General features: G+C 41.1%; 1 protein-coding gene across 4 annotated transcripts in view; it reads left to right on the forward strand.

The window, feature by feature from the left end:
* The first annotated feature begins 391 nt into the window (after positions 1–391).
* Exoc6b (exocyst complex component 6B) overlaps positions 392–24,366 on the forward strand; it is a 437,176-nt gene continuing 413,201 nt past the window's right edge. For 3 of the 4 annotated variants that reach the window (XM_040738232.1, XM_040738230.1, XM_040738231.1), the window contains exon 1: positions 392–608. In XM_040738232.1, coding sequence (XP_040594166.1) covers positions 499–608 — 110 coding nt within the window. In that variant the 5' untranslated portion in view covers positions 392–498. The remainder of the gene's footprint in view (positions 609–24,366) is intronic. The other variant, XM_040738233.1, reaches the window with a different exon arrangement.

Consider the following 24,366-nt stretch of genomic DNA (forward strand, 5'->3'; position numbering starts at 1 on the left):
TGGTAAGAGCATTGTGGCTCTTCCAGATAATTGAAATTCCATTCCCTGCACCCACGAGGCGCCTCACAACCAACTGTAGATCTAGTCCCTGGTGATCTGACACAGTCTTCTGGCTTACTGGGGCACCAGGCATACATTTAGTGCATAGACACATATGCACGTAAAATACCCATACACATTAAAAATTGTGCAGAGTTAATAACACTGACTGATTTGGTGTCACTGTATATGGGTGTTGTAAAGCGCTCTGAGTCTCTATCAAGGTCGCAGCAATTAGCTCAGATTCATTGCACAAATGGACAGAACTCGGCTCAGCCTGACTCAGCGAACTACAAATCCCAGCGGGCTGTGCGCGACGCTCGCGGCCGGGCTGACGCCTGGGGGCGTGGCATCCGAGGGCGGGGTCGCGCTGCGGGTTGCTGGCCCAGCGGCCGCGGATCCTAGGTTGAGAGAGTGAGGGGTACTCGCTGAGTGAGGGCCTCGCGGCCGTGCCCTGCGATGGAGCGGGCGAAGATGGCGGAGGAAAGCCTGGAGACAGCGGCGGAGCACGAGCGGATCCTGAGGGAGATCGAGAGCACAGACACGGCCTGCATCGGGCCCACGCTCAGGTACCGGGGCGGGGCCGGGTCCGCGAGAGCGGGCGGAGCGCGGCGGCTGGCTGCGGGGAGAGCCGCGGGTGTCCCGCGTCTTGAGCGAGGCCCTGCTGGGAAGCCTGTCTGAGGAGAGAGGGTGAGGCGCGGCTCTGCTGGGCCGCCGCTCCCTTCGGTCGGCACCTCTTCAGTCAGGAGCGGACACTGGCTCTACGCTCAGTGGAACTGCCCATCACAGCTCCTATGAAAACGTCCTGGTTACCTTGGTTCTGGAGCAAGAGTTCTCCCACCTTCCCTCACCTGAGAGCCTAGTTCCCGAGGACGACCCCGCCCAAGTGCAGCCTCCGGACCTTGCCACTACCTGAACATGCTCTTTGCTCCCTCCCTGACACCTTCTCCAATAGCTGCCACTTGCATTGCCCATGGAGATGTCAGAACGTAGCTGGCCTTTCTCATCTTAATTACCTTGTACTCGTTACTCGGAGTGCGAGGCTTTGTGAGAATGTGCAGAGGAAGCCATTGAGCAATCCTACCGCTGGGGCACAGTTACTGTTTCCCTGTATCAGGCGAAGCACAGGGAAGTAAAGTGACTTGTCCAAGGTCAGAGGGGGAAAGAAATTGGGTTTCTAGATCCCAGCCCAGGCACTCTGCACCTGGACACCCTGCTTTTCCTTCTTTTTGCGGTGCCGGGGACAGAACACAGTGTCTGCCGTGTGCCAGGCAAGCCCCTTCGTCTGAACTGTGCCCAGCCCACAGATTCCTCACTACTTTTGTTCTGCCTTAGTTTGGGATTACCATCTGGTATACTTCCTGTTGAAAATTATTCACCAGCACCAATTTGAACCCCGGCAGTTTCCTGGTGCCCTAGAACTAGTTCCTCCTGGTCCTTTCCTGTGGTGCTTTCTTTTCTGGCCTCCAGTCAGTCTGTGCATTGAAAATCACTTTACCCCTCGAACGGGTCACTAATCATTGCTTACATCTTCGTGGGGAGAGTTGTCCCAGTAAAGAGTGACCGAAGGTTGGGGACTTTGTTTTTAGCTTCACTTGCACAACTTTCTTCTCCAGGCTCCATTGTTAGTGCCAAGCAAGTTTTCTCAGTGTCATTCCTCTTGGAAATAACTGCCCTTAATAGTTATTTCCTTTTTTATTTATTTATTTTTTTGCATGCTAAGGTTTGAACCAGGGCCTCCCAAATGCTATAACAATGCTTTACCATTGAGTTGAACCTCCAGTAACTCCCAGGTGACTTTTAGCTCTCCCTTTTCTCTCATTTTTTTGGTCCAGTTCTTTCACCCAATTGCTTCCCTCTCCTCTTTGTGTCACGATTATAACCATCATGTTCCTCTCATTTCCCATTTTCTTGTGCTGTGAAAGGCCAGTGATTTTCATTGCAAAGTCCATTATAAAAGCCCAGGATCATGCACTTGTATCCTTCTAAATGTGTTATTATCGGCTGTTTGGCTTTCAATAACTGAAATGCTAATAGAGTGAAGGAAAATGTCATGTTCTAATCTGTTAAGAAATTTGGCTGCTGAGTTGAGTATTTGGGATCACAAGAGTTCAGGAAGGATTCCTTATCCATATTGTCTTGAGCTGCTTGTGGTTTTCAGTTGCTGTTGTTTTATGCAATGAATAACTTATTTAGTATCATAAATTTAGTTTACTGTGATTTAATATGTTAACCCTCAGTGTAATACATTTTATTATTATTTTTTTCGAGGGGAAATGTAGTTTCCTGTATCCCAGCTGTCCTCATAGTTGCTGTGTAGCTGAGAATACCCTTGAACTTCTCATCCTCATGATACCCACACTTTGGAAGTGCTGGGATTACAGTTTAGCACCACTGTACTTTTTATGCTCTTCTAGGCTTGCTACTTGTTAGGTGAGCATCCTACCAAGTGAGCTATATGTCTGTCACCAGTAGTATATATTTGTATAAACTGAATTTTCGTGTTTAATTTCCTAGCATCTTGGCTTTAGTAATGTATATGTTATAATTTAAACATGTTACCCATTCTCCCCAGATTTGCACATTACTGTCACTGAATTCTTTTTCTTCTGGTTCTGTGGTTGTGCATGAATTAAGAAGTCTTTTATGGAGACATTGTTAATAACAAGAAAAAAAAAGTAAAAGTCCAGAAAGTATCACATGACCCTATCTGTTAGTTGTTTTTCCTGACTGTATTGTTGAGGATTTGAAGTAAATTTTTAAAAATTATTTTATGTTCATTGATGTTTTGCTTGAATATATGTCTGTGTGAGGGTGCCAGAAACCCTGGAACTGGAGTTACAAAAAGGCATGGTTGCTGGGAATTGAACCTGAGTCCTCTGGAAGAACAACCAGTACTTTTAACCACTGAGCCATCTCTCCATTCCAGATTAAAGTTTTTTAGCACTCATGTATGTACGTATGTATGTCTTTCTTTCTGTACATATGTATGTTTGTGTGTGAACACACATGTTGATGCCATAACACATTGTGGAGGTCAGGGGACAATTTATAGGATAGATTCTCTTCTTTTGCCATGTGAGTTCAGAAGATTGATCTCAGGTCTTTAGGCTTAGTAACAAGTGCCTTTGTTTGTTGAACCAGAGATCTGCTTGCTGGTTTATTTATTTATTTGTTTTTTTGATACCGTGTAGATCATGTTGGCCTTGACCTCACATAACACAGCTACACTCTAACCCTTGGCTGAAGAGAGTCGTTTGTTCATGGAGGTCATCCTCTTCAGTGCATCTTAGGAAGGTCACACTGAAAGCAGTGAAGAAGGAAGGGAAAACCTGTATTAGCTAGCCATATCAGTCCAGTCAACCTTGGTGATCCGTGGGGTCATGTCACTGTTCTGCCCAAGTTGTAAAGTTCCCAGAGACCACCAGGAAGATCCACCAAACTGCAAAAGCAAGGTTTAATGATTGTTTATCCAACCATGACAGGGACCCAGTCTGGCTAGCTGTCGTAGCAGCCCCCAGAGGTGGTGAAATTCCCTGTCTACTGTTAGGTTTTATAGACAAAAGTTACAGGATTACATCAGTAGGTACAGGTTGGTTTCTGATTGGTTGACATTTGGAGACAATTAGGAGAATTTCTCAAAGTCATATTTTGGCATGAAATACCTATGTACCTATTATTTTCATTGGTCAGTGCTGAGAGAGAACATTATGTGGTTTCTATGGCATTGTCTTGTTACTTGCAGGTGGCCTGTTGTACATAGATACCAGTAGTTTTCAGAACTATATCCTGGAGACTACAGGGGAGGTTTTGGTCCCCTCTGGAGTTTCTTTTGTGGCCAAACAGTTCCCAGGAACCAAGCACCTAGGAGGCTGGTGGGCAGGGGGTCTGGAGTTTCTTTGTGTTTAGTTTTGGCCCTAGGCTCTGGGAGGCCAGAGGATCTGGAGTTTCCTTGTGTCAGAGGTCTTTTCTGTAGCCTGTCATGGTTACTAAAGCAGGGGGCTGAGTGAGGGTCTGGTCCCTTTATTTTTAAATTATTAGAAGTAAAGCCCTTCAGTTTAATTTACTCCTTTCAGTCACAGCCAAGTTACCCTCACATCTCAAGTACTAACATTCTGGTTCTCAATCAGATATGAACAATAGCTCCATGTTTTCAGTTTTCAAATCCCATGTCCATATTTCTACTCTTATTTATCGTATTATTTAACCAATAGTAGTCATTTCCTTATTTTTCTTAGTGGGTCATAACAATGGGCATTCACTCTAATTGTACTTAACATTTTGTTTTTAAATTTTTAACTTGAATAATGGAATACATTGCCATTTAAAAAGTAGCTTTATAACTAGGTGTGGTGACTCATGCCTGTAATCCCAGCACTTGGATGGTGGAGGCAGGAAGTTAGAGACTTCTTAACTACATATCAAGGCCAGCCTGGGGTATATGAAACCCTGTCTTTAAAAAGTAGCTTTATTGAGAGCCGGGTGGTGGTGGCACACGCCTTTAATCCCAGCACTTGGGAGGCTGAGGCTGAGGCTGAGGCTGAGGCAGAGGCAGAGGCAGAGGCAGAGGCAGAGGCAGAGGCAGAGGCAGAGGCAGAGGCAGAGGCAGAGGCAGAGGCAGAGGCAGAGGCAGGTGGATCTCTGAGTTCAAGGCCAGCCTTGTCTACAGAACGGGTGCCAGAGCAGGTTCCAAAGCTACAGAGAAACCCTGTCTTGAAAAACCAAAAACCAAAACAAAAAAACCTATCAACCCCCAAAAAACCCAAAACCCCCCAAAAATAAATAACAAAAAGTACCTTTATTGAGATATAATTCATTTAATAACATATGATCTACATATTGTTTAAAATGTATGTGTTTGACTTGCAGTATATCTATAGAGTTGTACAACAATCATCATAGCATAATTTATCCCTTCCCAAACAAACACATAATCTTTGAGAGGCACTTTTCTTTTTCTTTTTTTATAAACATTTTTTATTTATTTAAATTAGAAACAAGCTTGCTTTACTTGTCAATCCTAGCTTCCTCACCCTTCCCTCCTCTCCCCCACTCCTCATCACCCGCCCTCCAACCCCCCCATCCAATCCACTCCACTCTCCAGGGAGGGTGAGGCCCTTCATGGGGGATCTTCAAAGTCTATCATATCCTTTGGAGCAGGGCCTAGGCCCTCCCCTGTGTGTCTAGGCTGAGAGACCATCCCTTTATGTGGAATGACCTCCCAAAGTCTATTTGTATGCTAGAGATAATTGCTGAGGCCTCCTCACTGATAAGCAGGTTCAGGGGATCTGGATTAGTTCTATGCTGGTTACCCAGCTATCAGTCTGGGGTCTATGAGCTCCCCCTTGTTCAGGTCTGCTGTTTCTGTGGGTTTGACCAACCTGGTCTTGACCCCTTTGCTCATCACTCCCTCTCTGCAACTGGTTTCCAGGAGTTCGTTTCAGTGTTTAGCTGTGGGTGTCTGCCTCTGCTTCCATCAGCCACTGGATGAAGGCTCCAGGATGGCATACAAGGTAGTCGTCAGTCTCATCTGGGAAGGGCATTTAATGTAGCCTCACCACTATTGCTTAGATTGTCAGTTGGTGTCATCCTTGTAGATCTCTGGAAATCTCATTAGTACCAGATCTCTTCTCAAACCTATAATGACTCCCTCTTTTATGGTTTCTCTCATCCTGCTCTCCTCTGTTCTCCCCCCGACTCAACTTTCCTGCTCCCCCATGTCCTCCTCTTCCCCTTCTCATCTCCCCCTCACTTTACTCCAGCTCCTTGTCCCCTCCCCCATGCTCCCAGTCCACTCAGGAGATCTACCCCAGTCTCCTTCTCTGGGGTACCATGCATATCTCTCTTAGGGTCCTCCCTGTTTCCCAGACTCTCTGGCAGTGGGAGTGTAGGCTGGCACTCCCCTGGAGAGGCACTTTTCATTTCCTCTTGTCCATGCCCTCCTCACTTTCCTCCTATTTATTTTTTTCCAAGGCTGTCCTTGAACTATGTATAGTCTAAGATAACTTTGAATTCCAGATCGTTTTGCTTTCACCTCCTAAATGCTGGGATTACAGTTGTACACCACCATACCCAGCTTCCTACTTGCTACTTAAGACATCTGGACTTTTTATGTAAATAGATTTATACAAGAATTATTCTTTTGCTACTTCTGATAATGTTCTCAAGGTCCATCCATATGGGTGTGTATCTGAACTTCATTTCTTTTTTTTTCTGAATAATACTCCATTGTATGGATGTACTTGTGTTACATTTTATTTGTCCATCAAGTTAGTACATACTTTGATCATTTCCATTTAGAGGTTGTTATGAACAGTGTTCAATGTCCTGTCCTGTCCTATCCTGTCCTATCCTGTCCTGTCCTGTCCTCCCTCACTCCTTCCTTCCTTCCTTCCTTCCTTCCTTCCTTCCTTCCTTCCTTCCTTCCTCCCTCCCTCCCTCCCCCCCTCCCTCCCTCCCTCCCTTCCTTCCTTCCTCCCTTCCTTTCTTCCTTCCTTCCTGTGTGTGGACTTAGTTTTCATTTCTGGAGATCAGAGCAAGCGGTTGGGATCATTGTGTAGTTTCCCCAAGGCAGCTGTAGTGTGTTCCAAGTGTTAGGCGATATAAGAGCGGTTTAGCTATCTTGTTGACTGACAACTCTTTTGCTGAATGCAACTAGAGCAAGGGAGAGTGTAGTCAATTAGGAAATCAGATTGCCCCATTCTCCAAGATTTTCACTTTTCATTTTTATCTTTGAGGCAAGGTCTCTGGTAGCCCAGACTGGCCTCAACATTGCCATGTAACTGAGACTGCCCTTGAATTCCTGATATATTCCTGCCTCTAACTCCCTTCATAAGAACCAAAAGAATATACCATTAATATTAATAATGATTTTTAAAAGGTAAGTAGTGTTTTACAGTACATAGCACCTGGCCAGCCAGAGGAGGGCATGTTGTCAATTTTAATAGGAAAGCCTTTTAGTGGATTCTGATAAAGTCTATCTTTGGCAGTCACTGAAGGAAAAGACATCACTCATAATGGTTTACTTATTTTTATAATTACAACTTCTTTTAATAGCATTTTATATTTAATTGTAAGTATAATATAATGATTGGAATGGTTATTATTATGTGTGTATGATATATGTGGGGGTACATGCATGCCATGCAGCTTGTGTGGACTCAGGGCAGCTTTATGAAGTTAGTTTTCCTTCCAATTCCAGACAGACTATCTTAGACCATCAAGCTTTTATCAAGTGCTTTTAACCCCCTAAGCCATCTTGCCTATCTGCTTTAAAAATATATTTTAAAAATTACATTTTATCTATTTATTTTGTGTGTATGCCACAGTGTGTGTGGGCATGTGAAGATCAGAGGACAACTTGTGGGAGTCAATTATCTCTTTCTACCATGTAGTTCCTATTGCTTGAACTCTGGTTGTCAATATTTGTGACAAGTGTCTTTAAAACCCACTGAGGCCATCTCACTGACCCAGAGAATTTTATTATTTTTTAATTTTATGTGTATACATATGTTTGTACACCATGTTTTCATTGCCTGTGGAGGCAAGAAGAGAATGTTGGATTCCCTGGAGCTGGAGTTACAGACTGTTGTCAGTAGGTACTGGGAATTGAACCCCATTCCTCTGGAAGATCAGACAGTGCTTTTAACCTATAGGCCATCTTTCCAGGCTCTTCCCAACTTTCTAGATAGGTTTCATAGTTCAGGCTGGCCTTGTGAACTACTGTGAAATTGAGGATGACCTTGAACTGCAGATTATACTGCCTTCACCTCCCAAAAGGCTGGAATTAAAGCCATGTGTCACCCACCATGCCTGGGTTATTCTTGGCTCTGAGTTTAAGACCAGAAAATTGTTTTTTTTTTCCCCAAATACTGATCAAGATGCTCTGTATGATGTCAGCATATTTCCATATGGTAGATTAAGCAATATGTTCTGGCCGGGCATTGGTGGCGCACGCCTTTAATCCCAGCAGAGGCAGAGGCAGGCGGATCTCTGTGAGTTCCTGGTCTACGAGCAAGTTCCAGGACATCCTCCAAAACAATACAGAGAAACCTTGTCTCAAAAAACCAAAAAAAAAAAAAAAAAAAACCAAAAAAAAATACCCCCCCCCCAAAAGCAACATGTTCTGAGTAAGTTTTTACTGTTGGTGGAAGCAGATAGTATAATCACTTGCCTTAGTTGCTGTTCTATTGTTGTGAAGCGACCCCATGACCAAAGCAACTCCTATAAAAGAAAGCATTTAACTGGGTGCTTGCCTACAGTTTCAGAGGGTTCGTTTATTATCATCATGGTGGGAAGCTTGACAGTTTGCCAGCAGACATGGCGCTGAAGAAGTAAGTAGCCGAGAGTTTTACATCCTGATGGTAGACAGCAGTCAGAGAGTGAGAAACAAGCCCCAGTGGCATACCTCCTACAGCAAGGCCACCCCTTCTCCAACAAGGCCACACCTTCTAACCCTTATAAACGGTTCATGTAGTGGGGATAAGTATGCAAATATATGAGCCAGTTGTGTGTGGGGGAGGGCATTCTAATTCAAACCTCCACAACTAGTGTGCCTTTGTGAAAGCAATAGGTCAGTTCTTTAGTGCAGCATATGTCCTCCATGATTTCTAATCACTGTGTGTGTACTGTTAGTTTTATTTTAGTATATAGCCAAGCTTTTGCCAATAAACGAATATCAGTAAGTTCAGGTTATATATTTTTCTGTACCTTCTTACTGAATGTATCACTTCCCTGTTTGTTTTTTTTTTTTCTTTTTTGGTTAAGACATGTTTTAAAAGTGATTCACCTGTGAATATAGTTAATATTTTTTATGAGTTTGAAGAACCTAAATAAGCTATTTTATGTCTCTAAAAGAATCGGAGTAAACTGGGTGGTGGCTCACACCTGTGATTCCAGCATGGAGGAGCTTGAGTTCCTGTTCTAAAACCTACAGATAAACTGAATGAGACAGAGTAGTAAGGTACTTCTCCTTTGGGTATGCTCTAGCATGAGAATTAATGCCACCAGTGCCATAACAATTTTGTTTGTAATAATTTAAAATTTGAGGTTAAAAAAGCCAGTCTATCTTTTGTTTGAAACTTTCCCAATCAAAATAGTAATTATAGATATTATATGTTAAGATATGTAATTTAAAAAAATATGCTGACTGGGTCATTTCTTTCTTTTTCCTTTTTTTTTTTTTTTGGTTTTTCAAGACAAGGTCTCTCTGTATAACAGCTCTGGCTGTACAGGATCTAGCTCTGTAGATCATGCTGGCCTCAAACTCACAGAAATCACCTGCGTCTGTCTCTCAAGTGCTGGGACTAAAGGCATGCACTACTAATGCCTGGCTGGGACATTTATTTCTGACTAAGGAAATTATTTAGTTGGAATGTCATTTACTTTGCTCCAGATAGAGTTTTTTTTTAAGAGTTATCTGTGAGTTCGAGACCAGCCTGGACTACCAAGCAAGTTCCAGGACAGCCTCCAAAGCCACAGAGAAACCCTGTCTCAAAAAAACCAAAAAAAAAAAAAAAAATGTAGACCTGGTTTTGTTGTTCTGGTATTATAGAGTAGAACACCAGTTTCTTTGTACATAGTCCCTGTCTAGTCTCATTTCTATTTGCAGCTTATTATTATTTGTTTTTTTTTTCGAGACTTGGTTTCTCTGTGTAGCCCTGGCTGTCCCTGAACTTGTTTTGTAGACCTGACTGACCTGGAACACAGAGATCTGCCTGCCTGTGCCTCCCAATGCTGGGATTAAAGACTTGTCTTACCACTTCTGGCAGCATCTGTATTTTTTTTTTTTTTTTTTTTTGAGTCAGGGTTTCTCTGTAGCTTTGAAGCCTGTCCTGGAATTCACTCTGTAGACTAGGCTGGCTTCGAAATCACAGAGATCTGCCTGCCTCTGCCTCCTGAGTGCTGGGACTTAAGGTATGCACCACCACTGCCTGGTTGCTGCATATGTATTTTGAACACTTGCATATTTTTTTTATTTTTTGAAAGTTGTGTCTTCACTTGTTTCTTTACATTGGTGCTTGCTTTTCAATCTTCTTCCCACTTCCTGTAATTTAGAACTTGAAAACACACATTGTTTGAAACAGTTAAGCAAATGAGCAAGCATCATCACAATGAAATAATGTCTGTTTCCTGGGGAAGCTCTGCAGCTAATAAACAATAAAATTCTTTTTTTTTAAATTATTAGATTGCTTTTGACAAGATTGCCATTTTTTTCCTCAATATATGTTTTTATTTAAATTAGAAACATGAATGCTTCACATGTCAATCCCAGCTCCCTCTCCCACCTCTTCTCCCTTGTCCCTCCCACCAGCCCCCCAACTCCCTACCCAACCCCCACATTATTCCCCAGAGAGGGTGAGGCCCTTCTTGGGGGGATCTCCAAACTCTGTCATTTCATCCAGGGCAGGACCTAGGCTCTTCCCCATGTGTCCAGGCTGAGAGAGCATCCCTCTATTTGGAATAGGCTCCCAAAGATCATTTATACACCATGGTAAACACTGATCTACTACCCAAGGCCCCAGTGATTTCTGAGGCCTCGTCACTGACACTACATTCATGGAGTCTGGATCAGTCCCCTGTTGGCCTCTCATCCATCAGTCTGGGATTCGAGAGCTCCTTATCTGGTCAGCTGTCTTTGTGGGTTTCACTATCATGGTCTTGACCCCTTTGCTCATCACACCTCCATCTCTGTCACTGGGTTCCAGGAGTTCAGTTCAGTGTTTAGCTGTGGGTATCTTTCTCTGCTTCCATCAGTCCCTGGATGAAGGTTGTAGGATGGCATAGAAGGTAGTCATCAACCTTACCATTAATGAGGGGCATTTAATGTAGTCTCTCCACTATTGCTTAGTTTGCCAGTTGGTGTTATCCTTGTAGATCTCTGGAGATCTCACTAGTGTCAGCTCTCTCCTCAAGCCTATAATGACTCGATCTATTATGGTATCTCTCATCCTGCTCTCCTCTATTCTTATCTCGACTCGGCCTTCCTGCTCCCCCATGCCTTATTCTCCCCTCCTCTTATCCCCCTCTCTTTTTCTTGGTTTCCTCTCACTTCCCCCAATGTTCCCGATCTCCTCAGGAGATCTTGCCTCATTCCATTTCTCTGGGATATCATGCATCTTTCTTGGGAACCTCCTTGTTTCCCAGACTCACTGGCACTGGGATTGTAGGCTGACACTCCCCTGATCTATATCTAAAATCCATATAATAGCGAGTACATACCATGTTTGTCTTTTTGTGTCTGGGTTACCTCACTCAGGATGGTTTCCTCTAGTGCCATCCAATTGCCTGCAAATTTCAAGATTCCATTGTTTTTCTAGGCTCAGTAGTATTCCATTGTGTAAATGTACCATATTTTCTCTATCCACTCTTCAGTTGTGGGGGCCTCTAGGTTGCTTCCAGGATCTAGCTATTACATATAATGCTGCTATGAACATAGTGGAAAAGACATCCTTGTTGTGTGAATGGGCATCTTTTGGGTATATGCCTAAGAGTGGAATTACTGGGTCTTGTGGTAGATTGAGTCCCATTTTTCTTAGGAATCTCCATACTGATTTCCATAGTGGCTATACGAGTTGGCAGTCCCACCAGGAGGAGTGTTCCCTTTTCTCCACTTCTCTCCAGCACAAACTGTCATTGGTGTTTTTGATTTTAGCCATTCTGACAGGAGTAAGATGATATCTCAGAGTTGCTTTGATTTGCATTTCCCGGATGGCTAATGATGTTGAGCACTTTCTCAAGTGTCTTTCAGCCATTTTATACTCCTCTGTTGAGAATTCTTTATTGAGTTCAGTCACCCATTTTTTAATCGGATCCTTTGGTGTTTTGGAGACTTGCTTATTGAGTTTGTAAATTTTGGAGATCAGCCCTCTGTCAGATGTGGGGTTAGTGAATATCTTTTCCCAATTTGTGGAGTGCCTTTTTGTCTTGCTGACTGTGTCCTTTGCCTTACAGAAGCTTCTCAGTTTCAGGAGGTCCCATTTATTAATTGTCGATCTCAGTGTTTGTGCTACTGGTGTTATGTTCAGGAAGCAGTCTCCTGTACCAATTCGTTCAAGGGTACCTCCCACTTCTAACAGGTTCAGTGTGGCTGGATTTATGTTGAGGTCTTTGATCTATTTAGACTTAAGTTTTGTGCATGGCGATAGACATAGATCTGCAGTCTTCTACATGCCAATATCCAGTTATGCCAGCACCATTTGTTGAAGATGCTATCTTTTTTCCATTATATTTCCATTTTAGCTTCTTAGTAGGAAATCAGGTGTTCATGGGTTTGTGGATTAATCTCAGGGTTTTCAATTTGATTCCATTGGTCTACCTGTCTATTTTTGTGCCAATACCAAGCTGTTTTCAGTACTGTAGCTCTATAATAGAGCTTGAAGTCAGGAATGGTGATGCCTCCAGACATTGCTTTGTTGAGCAGGGTTGTCTTGGCTATCCTGGGTTTTTTGTTTTTCCATATAAAGTTGAGAATTGCTCTTTCAAGGTCTGTGAAGAATTGTGCTGGGATTTTGATGGGGATTGCATTGAGTCTGTAGATTGCTTTTGGCTGGATTGCCATTTTTACTACATTGATCCTACTTATCCAAGAGCATGGGAGATCTTTTCATTTCCTGGTGTCTTCTTTTATTTCTTTTTTTAAAGACTCAAAGTTCTTTCAATACAGGTCTTTCACTTGTTTGGTTTGCGTTACCTCCAGGTATTTTATGTTGTTTATGGCAATTGTAAAGGGTGATGTTTCTCTGATTTCTTTGTCTGCCGTTTTATCATCTGTATATAGTAGGGCTAATGATTTTCTTGAGTTGATCTTGTATCCTGCCACTTTGCTGAAGGTGTTTATCAGCTGTAAGAGTTCCCTGGTAGAGTTTTTTGGGTCACTTATGTAAACTATCATATCATCTGCAAATAGTGAAAGTTTTACCTCTTGACTTCCAAGTTGTGTCCCATTGGTCTCCTTTTGTTGTCTTATTGCTCTAGCTAGAACTTCCAGTACAATATTGAAGAGGTATGGGGAGAGGGGACAGCCTTGCCTTGTTTCTGATCTTAGAGGAATTGCCTTGAGTTTCTCTCCATTCAGTTTGATGTTGTCTGTTGGTTTGCTGTATATAGCTTTTATGATGTTTAGGTATGTTCCTGTTATCTCAGATCTCTCATGAAGGAGTGTTGGATTTTGTCAAAGATGTTTTCAGCATCTAGTGAGATGATCATGTGATTTTTGTTTCTCAGTTTGTTTATATGGTGGATTACATTGATGGATTTTCGTATGTTGAACCATTCCTGCATCCCTGGAATGAAGCCTACTTGATCATGGTGGATGAGTTTTCTGATGTGTTCTTGGATCCGATTTGCTAGTATTTTTAAACAATAAAATTCCAAAGGTTTATATGGATGTATAAAAATAACAGACATTGGACCTGATTGGTTTATGTGTGGACTTTGATTTAAGGAGTGGCATTTATGGAACATTTGAAAAAAAAGATAATAATAAAACAAGCCAAATGTTTGTGTTTGTGTGAGGTGAGGAGCTTTATGACATTTGTAAAGCTGATATGTCAGTGGAGACCTTTAGCATTGGAGAAACAAAAGAAAGAAGGTGTCTCCTTCCTAATGTCAAGAAAAACATTTAAAATGGATGTGAATCTGACTGAATATATGTTTTAGGTTTTGAATCATTTTTACATGACTATAAATGCACATGTAGTTGTACAAATAATACAAGGATTCCCCTGTACTCTTTACTCAGTTTCTCCCATACTTAATAATGTCAGGTCCACAGTATTGACATTGTACCTTGACAGTCAAGATTAACATACTTCATCACTACAAGGAGCACTCAGGGTACTTTCATATAGCTTGACTCATTTCCCTGTGTCTATATTTCCTCTTTCAATCATGACAACCAGTCATGTGTTTTTGTATTAGGTTTTCAAAGAATCATTCCTTACATACCCTACTTAACATCCTACCTTTGACTTTTTCCACTTAGCACTGAGGTTTATCTGTTTGTTATAATGTAGCAATAGTTTGCTGTTTTTTTAATTGCTGAGTAGTTTTCCATAGTATAACTGTACCACAATTTATCATTTACTCATGAAGACATCTTGGTTGTCTCTGGGTTTTGGCTGTTATGTTAATAGATTGTTTATGATCTAAGAAAGCCACTGGGGATCAAAATGCAGTGGTGGCACACACCTTTAATCCCAGAACTCAGGAGACAAAAGCAGATCAATCTCTGTGAGTTCAAGGCCACCCGGAGTTACAACACAAAGGAAATCTCAGCACTTGGGATTCTGTTCCTTTAATCCCAACACTAGGGAGGTGGAGATAGGAGTGATGTGGTTGGGCAGTGCGAGAAATATAAGGCAGAAGGAGACAGGAACTGAGAGGATTGCAGTCTGATGCTTGATGGAGAGCAGTGCAGTCTGTATTGTACTCTGAGGATTGGTGGAGACAGGATCCCCTATTTTGGTCTGAGATAGAGGTAAGAGCTGGTGGCTGGCTGCTTTGCTTTTCTGATTTTCAGCTTGAACCCCAATGTCTGTCTCTGGGCTTTTATTATTTGTGTTACAGGCTATTATAAAGTTCCTATATAAGCATGCATATAGATTTTTCTGTGAACATTTGTTTTTTATTCTTTCAGTATATCAAGGAGTAGAATTGCTGTTGTTATATTAACTAACTTGCTTGCCAAAGGGTTCTAATTCCTTCACATCTTTACCAGCATTTGGTGTTGCCATCTTTAGAAATTTGGTCTCTTATATATGTAACTATTTCATTGTAGGGTATTTTTGTCTTTGTTTTGACTGGTCCTTAGGTAGCTGAGGCTGGCCTTGACCTCCTGATGTTCTCCTGTCTTTATTTGTACTACTGTATCTGGCTTCATTGTAGTTTTACTTTTGTTGCTAATGATCTAATGATGCTGAACATCTTTGCATGTGCTCATTTGTTTTGTATGAAACTCAGGGCTTCTTGCACTCAGGTATGTCACCACTGACCTCTATCTCCTACATTTTTTTTTTTTTTATTGAGGATGAGCAGAATTGTTTTTTCCTGAAAGTTGGAGGTTTTTTTTTTTTATTAGAAAAACGGCTTAATGTAAATTTCTCTCTCTCCCTCCCTCTCTCCCTCCCTCTCTCCCTCCCTCTCTCCCTCCCTCTCTCCCTCCCTCTCTCCCCCCCCCCCCCTGTGTGTGTGTGTGTAGATTAAGTGTTTGTACTACAACTGCCCTTCTCAAGATAGAGTTGCCTGCAAGATACATACTGTTCTTTGAAATAGTGGCTCAGGTTCAGCTTTCCAAGCAGAAAAGACCATTTTTATGGAGCAGGGAATTGCCAGGTGTTTCTTCTAGAGGAAGGACATCTTTCTAAGTAAGGATTTTATTTTGCTTGAATTTTTTTTTTCGAGACAGAGTTTTTCTGTGTAGCTTTGTAACTTTGGAGCCTAGATGTTATGAGAACATCTAAAACAGAAGAACAGGTTGCAGGACCTGTGGTGAGTCCATGTGTGCTAAATTCATTTGTGACAGGATCCAGCATGCTTTCCTTGTTGTGGATCAGAAATGTGAAAGTATTGTAGTCCAGAATTACAAAGCTAAATAAATACAAAGTCTTTTTAAGGATTAAGACAACCTATAGTTGAAACTTGCAAAGAGAGTGGATCTTATCACTTAGAAAGTGATAAGTATGCAAGGTGATGGCTAGTTACCTGGACTTATTTTGTAATGTTTATCTGCATCAAGACACTTTTACTGCAAATTTGTCAGTTAGTTACATTCTGATAAAGCTGAGCAAAATTGAAAAAATAAAGGTAATCATTATCATCATTAGAAAAAAAGACCGTGGCCTCTTTTCAATAAGGCAAATTCTGACTTATTGCTAGGGTAGGAAAATTAAGCCTTTAGTCAGGTGATTATCAAAGTCATGCTTTGGACATCATGGCCTAGAATCTGCCCTTGTTTATTAAAGTAAGCCAGGGGTTTATTATTAAAGTTAATTCTGAAAATCTCATGGGTCATCTTTGTGTTTTTTTTTTTTTTCTACCCTCATTATGCAGGCTTGGTAAGGATTTTTTATATTTGTTACCTGACAGTAAACTGGGTCCTGGAATCTCAGTTTCCCTGCTGCTCAAATTAGCTTTAAGTTATGAAGTTTGTTGATAGGAGGAGAGAAATTTGTCAGGATTTTTGAGGCAGGGCCATAGAAGGCTTTCATTTCTTTAAAAATTTTTTTTAAATTGATTATTTGGGAATTTCACATTATGTGCCCCCATGGCACTCACCTCCCAATCTTTCCATATCCACCCCTGTCCACCATGACTACCACCCCCCAAAAAAGAGAAAAGTCCATTTTGTGTTGCCCATATATTCACTGAAGTATGGTCAAATTCACATTAGTGGCAAGGCCCCTGGAGGGAGGATGAGTGTTTCTCAGCCTACATCCACACCAGAAGCCCGAAGCTGAGGAAAGCCTTGCTGAGATCAGAATGAGGCGGGACTAGCTGTTCTCACCCTTGGTACCACCTGCACTGCAGTACTGTTGACAGGTGAGGGTCAGGGCAGGCCCTCCTACACCCATGGGGACATTAACATGGCTTCAGATATTGACCCTGACTATGGACATCCTCATGGGTTTTGGTGGTAACTCGGGCCACAGACATCAACATCACCATTGATCTTATCAGGACCTCTGATCCACTCATGGCCCTCAGTGGATGCATGAACTCTGAGCCTCAAGATGGTCTCAGGTGGTTACACATACCACTCACATCAGCATGGTGCTCCGAAGCAGCAAAGCATGAGGACATCACCAAAGCATTGGACATCAACACAGATGGCATAGTTCTCATGGATCTCTGGATTCTCTTTCTTTGGGGAAGTAGCATGGACCACCAACACCAACATAGCCTCTTGTGCTATTGAGGACCACATTGGTCCTTCAAGGAGGTCCAATCTGGAAAGTGAATAGTTCCTATCTCAGGCCTCCATTTTTTTCTAGAGCCAGGAGACCCATGCTGGGCAGCAGAAGGTTCAGGGGCCGAGTCTGTGTCTGCATAGGCTCCAGGCTGTTGTACATACACCATGTTGTCCTTGAACTCCTGTGTCTCTAGCCTGCCTCCAAACTCAGGATCCTCCTGCCTCCGCCTCTCAAATACTGAGGTTATACATGTAATCCACCAGGCCCAGCAAAGTAGACTGGTCATTTTTCCTCTCAATTTTAAGGGTAGAACTTCCATCTTACACATATTAGAGAAGCACTTGGCTTCTTCCCCAGACCAGAGAACTTTTTATTTTATAGAATAATTTTATTTTTATTGTATGTGTATGAGTGTTTTGCCTGCATGTATGTTCTGGGTGCAGTGCCCAAAGGTCGGAAGAGGGTACTGGAGCCCCTTGAACTGGAGTGATGGTTGCTAGCCCCCATTAGGGTGCTGGGAATCAAACCAGGGACCTCTGGAAGAGCACTGTGTACTCTTAACCTCTGAGCTGTCTCTCCAGCTTCCAAGAAAGTGTCTTTTATATGAATTTCCTGTGTTTAGTGTGTTTAGTTTATTCACAGGTTAGCAGTTCCAAAGCTTTAGAAATGATGTACTTGCTATCCTGAGATGACAGTGCTTGAATTTGAATTCAGTTAATAGTTCCATTGTATGTTGAATCATCCTCTTTTTTTTTTTTTTTGGCCAGAGATTTGAGTATTACTCACTGATTCTATCATTGTGTTGTCAGCAGGAATTTCAAGTTTATTATTGTTCAGAGTTTTTGCAAGTTTCCCTGATCATCACTAGGCTTTTGATAACGTTTTACTATCTGGAGATATTTCTATAATTATGTTGAGAATTTTATTTGTTTGTTTTGAATCACACTAGGTAGGGCTGCTTTTTTTGATAACTTGCACTATCTGGAGATGTTTCTGTAATTAGGTTGGAAATTTTATTTGTTCTTTTTGAGTCACACTAGGTGGAGCTCCTATTTTACTTATGATATTTTAAGTATTTATTTCTTAACTGTTACTAGCAAACAGGACATTATCTAGACTTGGCTTTCATTTATGTGCCACTAACAATACCAAAAGGTGTTTAATAAGCCTTTCTTTCTCCAGGATGCAGTGAATCCAGACTGTGTGCTGATGTAGATGTTTTGTGTATTACTAGCCACTTGGCTAGGGGAATTCACCAGATTTCTATTTTAGTAGACCTGTGGTGTATCCACAACTAGTCATTTCTTTCTTCTGTAAGTTTATACCACACAGCATCACATGAAGGAAAGTCAGTTGGTCTTTAGGAAAATCATTGAAGCCAAGCATGGTGACACAACTTAAATCCCTGCATTCTGGGAGCTGAGTCAGGAAGATCTCTGAGTTGTAGGCCAACCTGGTTTACATAACTAGTTCCAGGACAGGCAGGGATACATAAATAGAAAACCTAACCAAACCAAACCAGAAAAAAAAATAAAAAAAGAAAAATATTGAAATCTTGAAATGAAAAGGAACTTTTTTCTTTCTGAATTAATTTTTTTCTCAAAGACTTGTTCCCATGTAGTCTTGAATCTCTGATCTCCCTGTTTCTACCTTCAAGTGCTAAGATCAAGGCATATACTTATGTATTTCTAGGGTTCAAATGTAACATTTAGTCTTCCTGTCCACTGCCTGGTTCCTGTTGCTTCTTTCAGCCCCCAAATAACACACAAGACACTATAGTAATTATGAAGCTGTTTTCCGTTTGCTTGGTTTCTTATCGGCTAGCTCTGATTTGATTATTAACCCATAATTACTAATACATATTTTTATAAGGACTTATCTTTTAAGGATACAGCCTCATTGTCATCTTCTCATGATCACATGGCGACGACTCACTTCCTACATTTCCCAGAATCCTCTTAGACTCTTAGTCCTACCTATCTTGCTTCCCTATTGGCCAACAGTGGTTTATTTACATATACACAGAAAGACTTTCCCCATCACTAGATATTTAAGAAATGTCCTGAGCCAAAAATATAAATGGAAAGAACACTGTTAAGGAGAGTAAATGTAAATATAACCATTTTATAAACTTTAAATTTGCATGTAGATAACAGCAAGCATAACAATGAGGATTAATTTTGTGTAACTTTACAGCAAATAAAAATTATACCCAAATTTTACAATTCCTTTCTTTTTTTCTTTTTGAGATAGGGTTTCTCTGTATAGCTTTGTAGACCAGACTGACCTTGAACTCTCAGAGATATGCCTGCCTCAGTGTCCAGAGTGCTGGGGTTAAAGGTGTGCACTACCACTGCCTGGCTAAGTTTTACAATTCTTAAGCTTTATCATAAACTCTTACTCACTTTGCCCAAAGTAAGATTGAAAAAAACCATAGCATAAAATTGGAATACTTTTATTTACAAAAAAGATTATTTATTTTTAAAAAGGGTTTATTTTATTTGTATGTGTGTATGAGTATATGTACCACGTGTGTGCTGGTGCCTTTTGGGGTAAGAAGAGGTCAGAGATCCTAGAGCTGGAGTTACAGGTAATTGGGAGCTTCCTGATCGGGCTGCTGGAAACCAAACCCAGATCCTGTAGAAAAGCAGCAAGTACTCAATGCAAAGCTGTCTTTTCAGTGCTCCCCCTCCACTTGAGAACATTGTTTAAAAAATATTAAACTCTAATCTTTAGTATGTTGGCAATAAATTAGAGACTAGACTTTCTTACATGTATTTATCACACATACATATACACACATGAGAGAGGGAGGATAGAGAATGAATGTGTGTGTGTGTGTGTGTGTGTGTGTGTGTGTGTGGTGTGCACGTGCGCGTGCGCCATGGCACATATGTAGTGGTCAGAGGACAATTTGTGGGAGTCAGTTCTCTCCTTCCATCATGTGGGCTCCAGGGATTAAGTCTTAAGTTATCAGGTGACAAGTGCTTTACCTGTTGAGCCATTTCACTGGCCCAGAATTTGAGTATTTTAATCACTAGTTGTTTTAGTTACTTTTCTATTGCTTTGAAGAGACACAGTGACCAAGGTAACTTATAAAAGAATGCATTTAATTGGGACTTGCTTACAGTTTCAAAGAGTTAGTACATGACTGTGACCCTGCCATTCCAGCATCTTGGAATCATGCAATTCAGGCTTCATGTTCTCAGCTTTATGTGATGGCCTTTTTGGGCCTGCTTGCAGGGACTTCCTTACCACATGCCATCAGGGCTTCAACAGTTTTCCTGAATTAAAGAGGAAGATTCCACAACCCTTTCACTCCTGTATTCTGGATTCTGAAGCCAGAAACACTGGCCAGTGCTGCCAAGTACAGCTGTATGTTTGGGGTGGAATATGATCCCCTTCTTGATTTACATTTATATAGCCTTTGATTTCTTGATGCTTTCATTTGTTGAATAAGCATTGCTTTGTTTCTGGAGTAGGTTCTCTAGGAGTTTTCTTTTTACAAGTTGCATGCATGATGGGGTCTTTCTTGCCTTCGAGTATCACTCCCTTCATTCCATTTCTCCTTTCTTTCAACACAAACATAGGTTTAGACTTTTCATTCCCTGGTGTTATTTTTCCTTCTCAAGTTGTGCATTTTTTATTTCTTTTTGCATTGCTTGTACTTTTTCACTGTAGCTTTGCATTGAGTGATCACTAACAACCATTTAACACAGTCAATACTAGATTGTCTTGAAATCTCTGCCAATGATATTAGTTCAAAACTCTTCAATTTAGTCTCAGGTAAATTCTTAGGACAAGGGCCAAAAACAGTCACATTCTTTGCCAAAACATCACAAGAATTGTCTTTATCTCAGTTGCTAATTTTGTTTTACTCTGAAACCTCTTGAGCTGGGATTCTGTAGTCCACATTGCTCTCAGCCCTACTGTCTTCCAAGCATTCAACCACTTCCCTAGTGCAGAGTTTCCAAGTCAATATTCCTCTAACAAGCAGCATGGCAAGGTCTGTCATAGCAATACCCTACTCCCAGTACCAACTTCATCTTAGATACTTTTTTTTTATTGCAAATAGACACCATGATAAAAGCACCTTATAAAAGAAAGAATTTAACTTTAGGCTGTTTACATTCAGTGAGTGAGTCCATGGCCATCATGGCATGGGGCTTGGCAGCAGACAGGCAGACATGGAACTGGAGAGTAATTGAGAGTTTACATCCTGATGTACATTTGGTAGTAGAGGTGGTAGAGGTGATGGTGGTGGATGGAGGGTTGGACCTGTCCTGGGCTTCTGAAATCTCAAAGTCTACCTCCTCTAACAAGGCGACAGCTCCTAATCTTTCCCAAAATGGTTCCATCAACTAGGTATCAAACATTCAAATATATGAGCCTTTAGGGGGCCATTCTCTTTCAAATCACCACATTAATCAAAATACAATTTTAGGATTCAGATAGCTCAATATCATATAATTAAGAAACAGGAAAGCATGGGCTGGAGAGATGGCTCAGTGGTTAAGACCACTGACTGCTCTTCCAGAGGTTCTGAGTTCAATTTCCAGCAACCACATGGTGGCTCACAACCATCTGTAATGAGATCTGGTGCCTTCTTCTGGAATGGAGACTTACATGCAGGCAGGACATTGTATACATAATAAATAAATATTAAAAAAAAAGAAACAGGAAAGTAGGTTGTGAGACTACTGGAGAAAAGAAGTATATAAAGTGATGAGAGTTTTACTTCTTCTGACTCCCATTTTAAAATATTTGATCCTTGAGTTTCTACAAATAATACATTCCATTATTTCAACAAATAATAACTAAAATATTTTCTGTCATATACATTTTATTTTGATTTGATTTAGTTTATGTTATTGTCTGTTTTTCTGAGACAGGCTCATCTTCAATTCCATGTGTATATGAGGGTGGCTTTGAACTTTTGATATGCCTGTTTCTACCTCCAGAGTGCTGGGATTACCTGATTTGCCACTATGCTTGTTTATTTGGTTCTGGATATCAAACTTGGGGCTTCATGTATGCTAGGTATAGCAATATGTCAACTAAACTGCATTCTAGCTCCTGTTTTGGTTTGTCTAAAGACAGGGTCCATAAAGGACTAGAATTCACTATGTAACCCAAGCTGGTCTCAAACTCAAGGCAATACTCCTGGCCAGCCTACTGAGTGCTGAGATTACAGGTAAGAGCCACCGCACCCAGATCTGTTTTTTTTTCTCACACTGGACAAAGAAAGTAGATTTCTTCCCTTTTTCTGAAGAACCAGAGAATAGATTTTTTTTTTAAAGGAGTTGGGGCTGGGGATGTTTGCAGTTGGAGTATGGAAGGATGTTTTGCACACACTTCTTCCCTGTCTCTTCAGAAAACTGTCCTTGTTGAGGAACCAGGTGTATGCCAAGGCTGTTTGTTTAGTATTGGGAATGATAAGCCAGAGAAAATGGTGGGGTTGTCCAAGTTGTTCAGTGGTCTCAGGCATTCAGAACTAGTATGGCGTTTTCCAGAAGAAGCTCTTTTTCCAGTTGTTTCATTTTTAAAGTGCCCCTCAGGAGATTAATACCCTCTGGGCTTTCCCTCCTGAGAAGTACTTCATACGTTTATTATTTGTTTATTTTAAAGTTTTTCTGAGGTCTGTATTTAAACTTAATGTGCAGCCCAGGCTGGCCTGAACTCATGATCCTTTTCTCCCAGCCTCTCAAGTGCTGGAATTATAAATATATGCCACCAGTGTCCAGCCCTGAGAAGTGCTCTAGCCTGATATGTATTTGTACAGAATTAACTTTGACCCATTGGGAAATGTATTTTGTGGTATACCTTTTACCCTCATGGTAATTGTCTCCTTCTTGTTCATGAGTAGTCTCTTGAGGCTGAGTGAAATTGGTGTGGTTGAAGACTGAATCAGTGGAGCTGAGGGGCTGCCCAGGAAAGCTCTTCCTCTAAACTGTGACCACCCATTGATGTCCAGTGCCAAGGAGAGGGCTTGTGTGTGCAGCAGTATGCTGAAACTTAGTGGGTGGGAAAATGGGCTTTTCCCTTTTATACCCAAGACTCTTAGTGCTGGTGGAACACCAGCTATACCCTAACCTATAGTTTGATTCCTTTAAGCCTTCTCTAAACTCAGTATTTTGTGTTTATCTTATCTCAGTGTTTCTACAGTGTGTCTGTAACTCAGAATCATGCAAAATGATATATTGTGCACTAGAGCTTTGCTTTGCTGCCAGGGTAGAGAAACACTGATTTTGCCATACTGGACTAATGGGTTTTCTAGAAAAGTATATGGATTTTTATACTTAATGCTGTTATGTCTGCTGACCCCTGCTCTTGCTTCAGATTTCATCACCTTTTATCTTTTCACCTTTATTGAACAATCATGGTAACTTAAGTTCTCAATGAGATGGCAGCTCTTCTCTTAATGTTTTTTTATTATTATTATTATTATTATTATTATTATTATTATTATTATTTACCCCACCAGAAGTTCTGTTAGTTAGGTATAGAGATGCAAACCTGTGATCCTAACATTCTGTGCTAGTTATATTTCTGTTACTTCAGAAGTACCTATTACTTACAGTAAGTGAGTCATAGCAGCCACCCAGTGTCTGTTTGCTCACTTATCAAGTAATCCCTCACACTTAACTCATCTGCTTTCTGTGAGACCTGGGGAAGGACTGAAGTAGTGACTGGGAGAGAAACTTGATAGGGCAAAATTAATGCTGATCCTGATAACCAAGCGACTTTGGACATTTAAAAAAATTTTTTTGACTTTGGAAAAAATTTTAACCCCATGACATCAATTTCTTTGGTTGTAGGTCGAAATGATATAATCATTTTGTGAGTGTAGCACACAACACATAAGTACACATTATATGATTTGTTTTCTATGTTTTGTTGTAACTCACTATGACTTAAGAGTATATACCACAGGCTTTTGATAGACAGGGCAAAGTTCAGCAGAAGTGGATAAAAATGAAGCAAGTGGAAAAACTGGGAGAATGACAGTGACAAGCAAACTACTTAGGGTTGCTGCTGTGGCTATGGCATTTATGATGCTGTAGTAGCTGGGTGTATGATTTAATCTGAGGTAAGATTCAGTTGTAACAGCAGAGCCAACCCATGTCTTTTGGCTTTGGTGTTGTCGTCTTTATTTTATATGATAGTAATTAGGTAACTTGACCATGGCTTTTCAGCTAAGAAATTGCAGAATTTGGATTTGGATGAAATTTTTTCTCTCAGCCGTTATTAAATGATAAAACTTGTATTGTAATTCACCATGAAAGAACTGCTGGTTTATACCTAGTAAATACACTCAGGTGCTGTCAGATACAGTGAGAAGGTTATCTTGAAAAACACTGGTTTATATCCATTTCCAAAAAAAGACCTTCATGGCCATGCAGAATCTGGTTACACT

Source organism: Mesocricetus auratus, unplaced genomic scaffold (assembly GCF_017639785.1).
Source record: "Mesocricetus auratus isolate SY011 unplaced genomic scaffold, BCM_Maur_2.0 Super-Scaffold_100676, whole genome shotgun sequence".
In the NCBI taxonomy this organism is placed as follows: domain Eukaryota; kingdom Metazoa; phylum Chordata; class Mammalia; order Rodentia; family Cricetidae; genus Mesocricetus; species Mesocricetus auratus.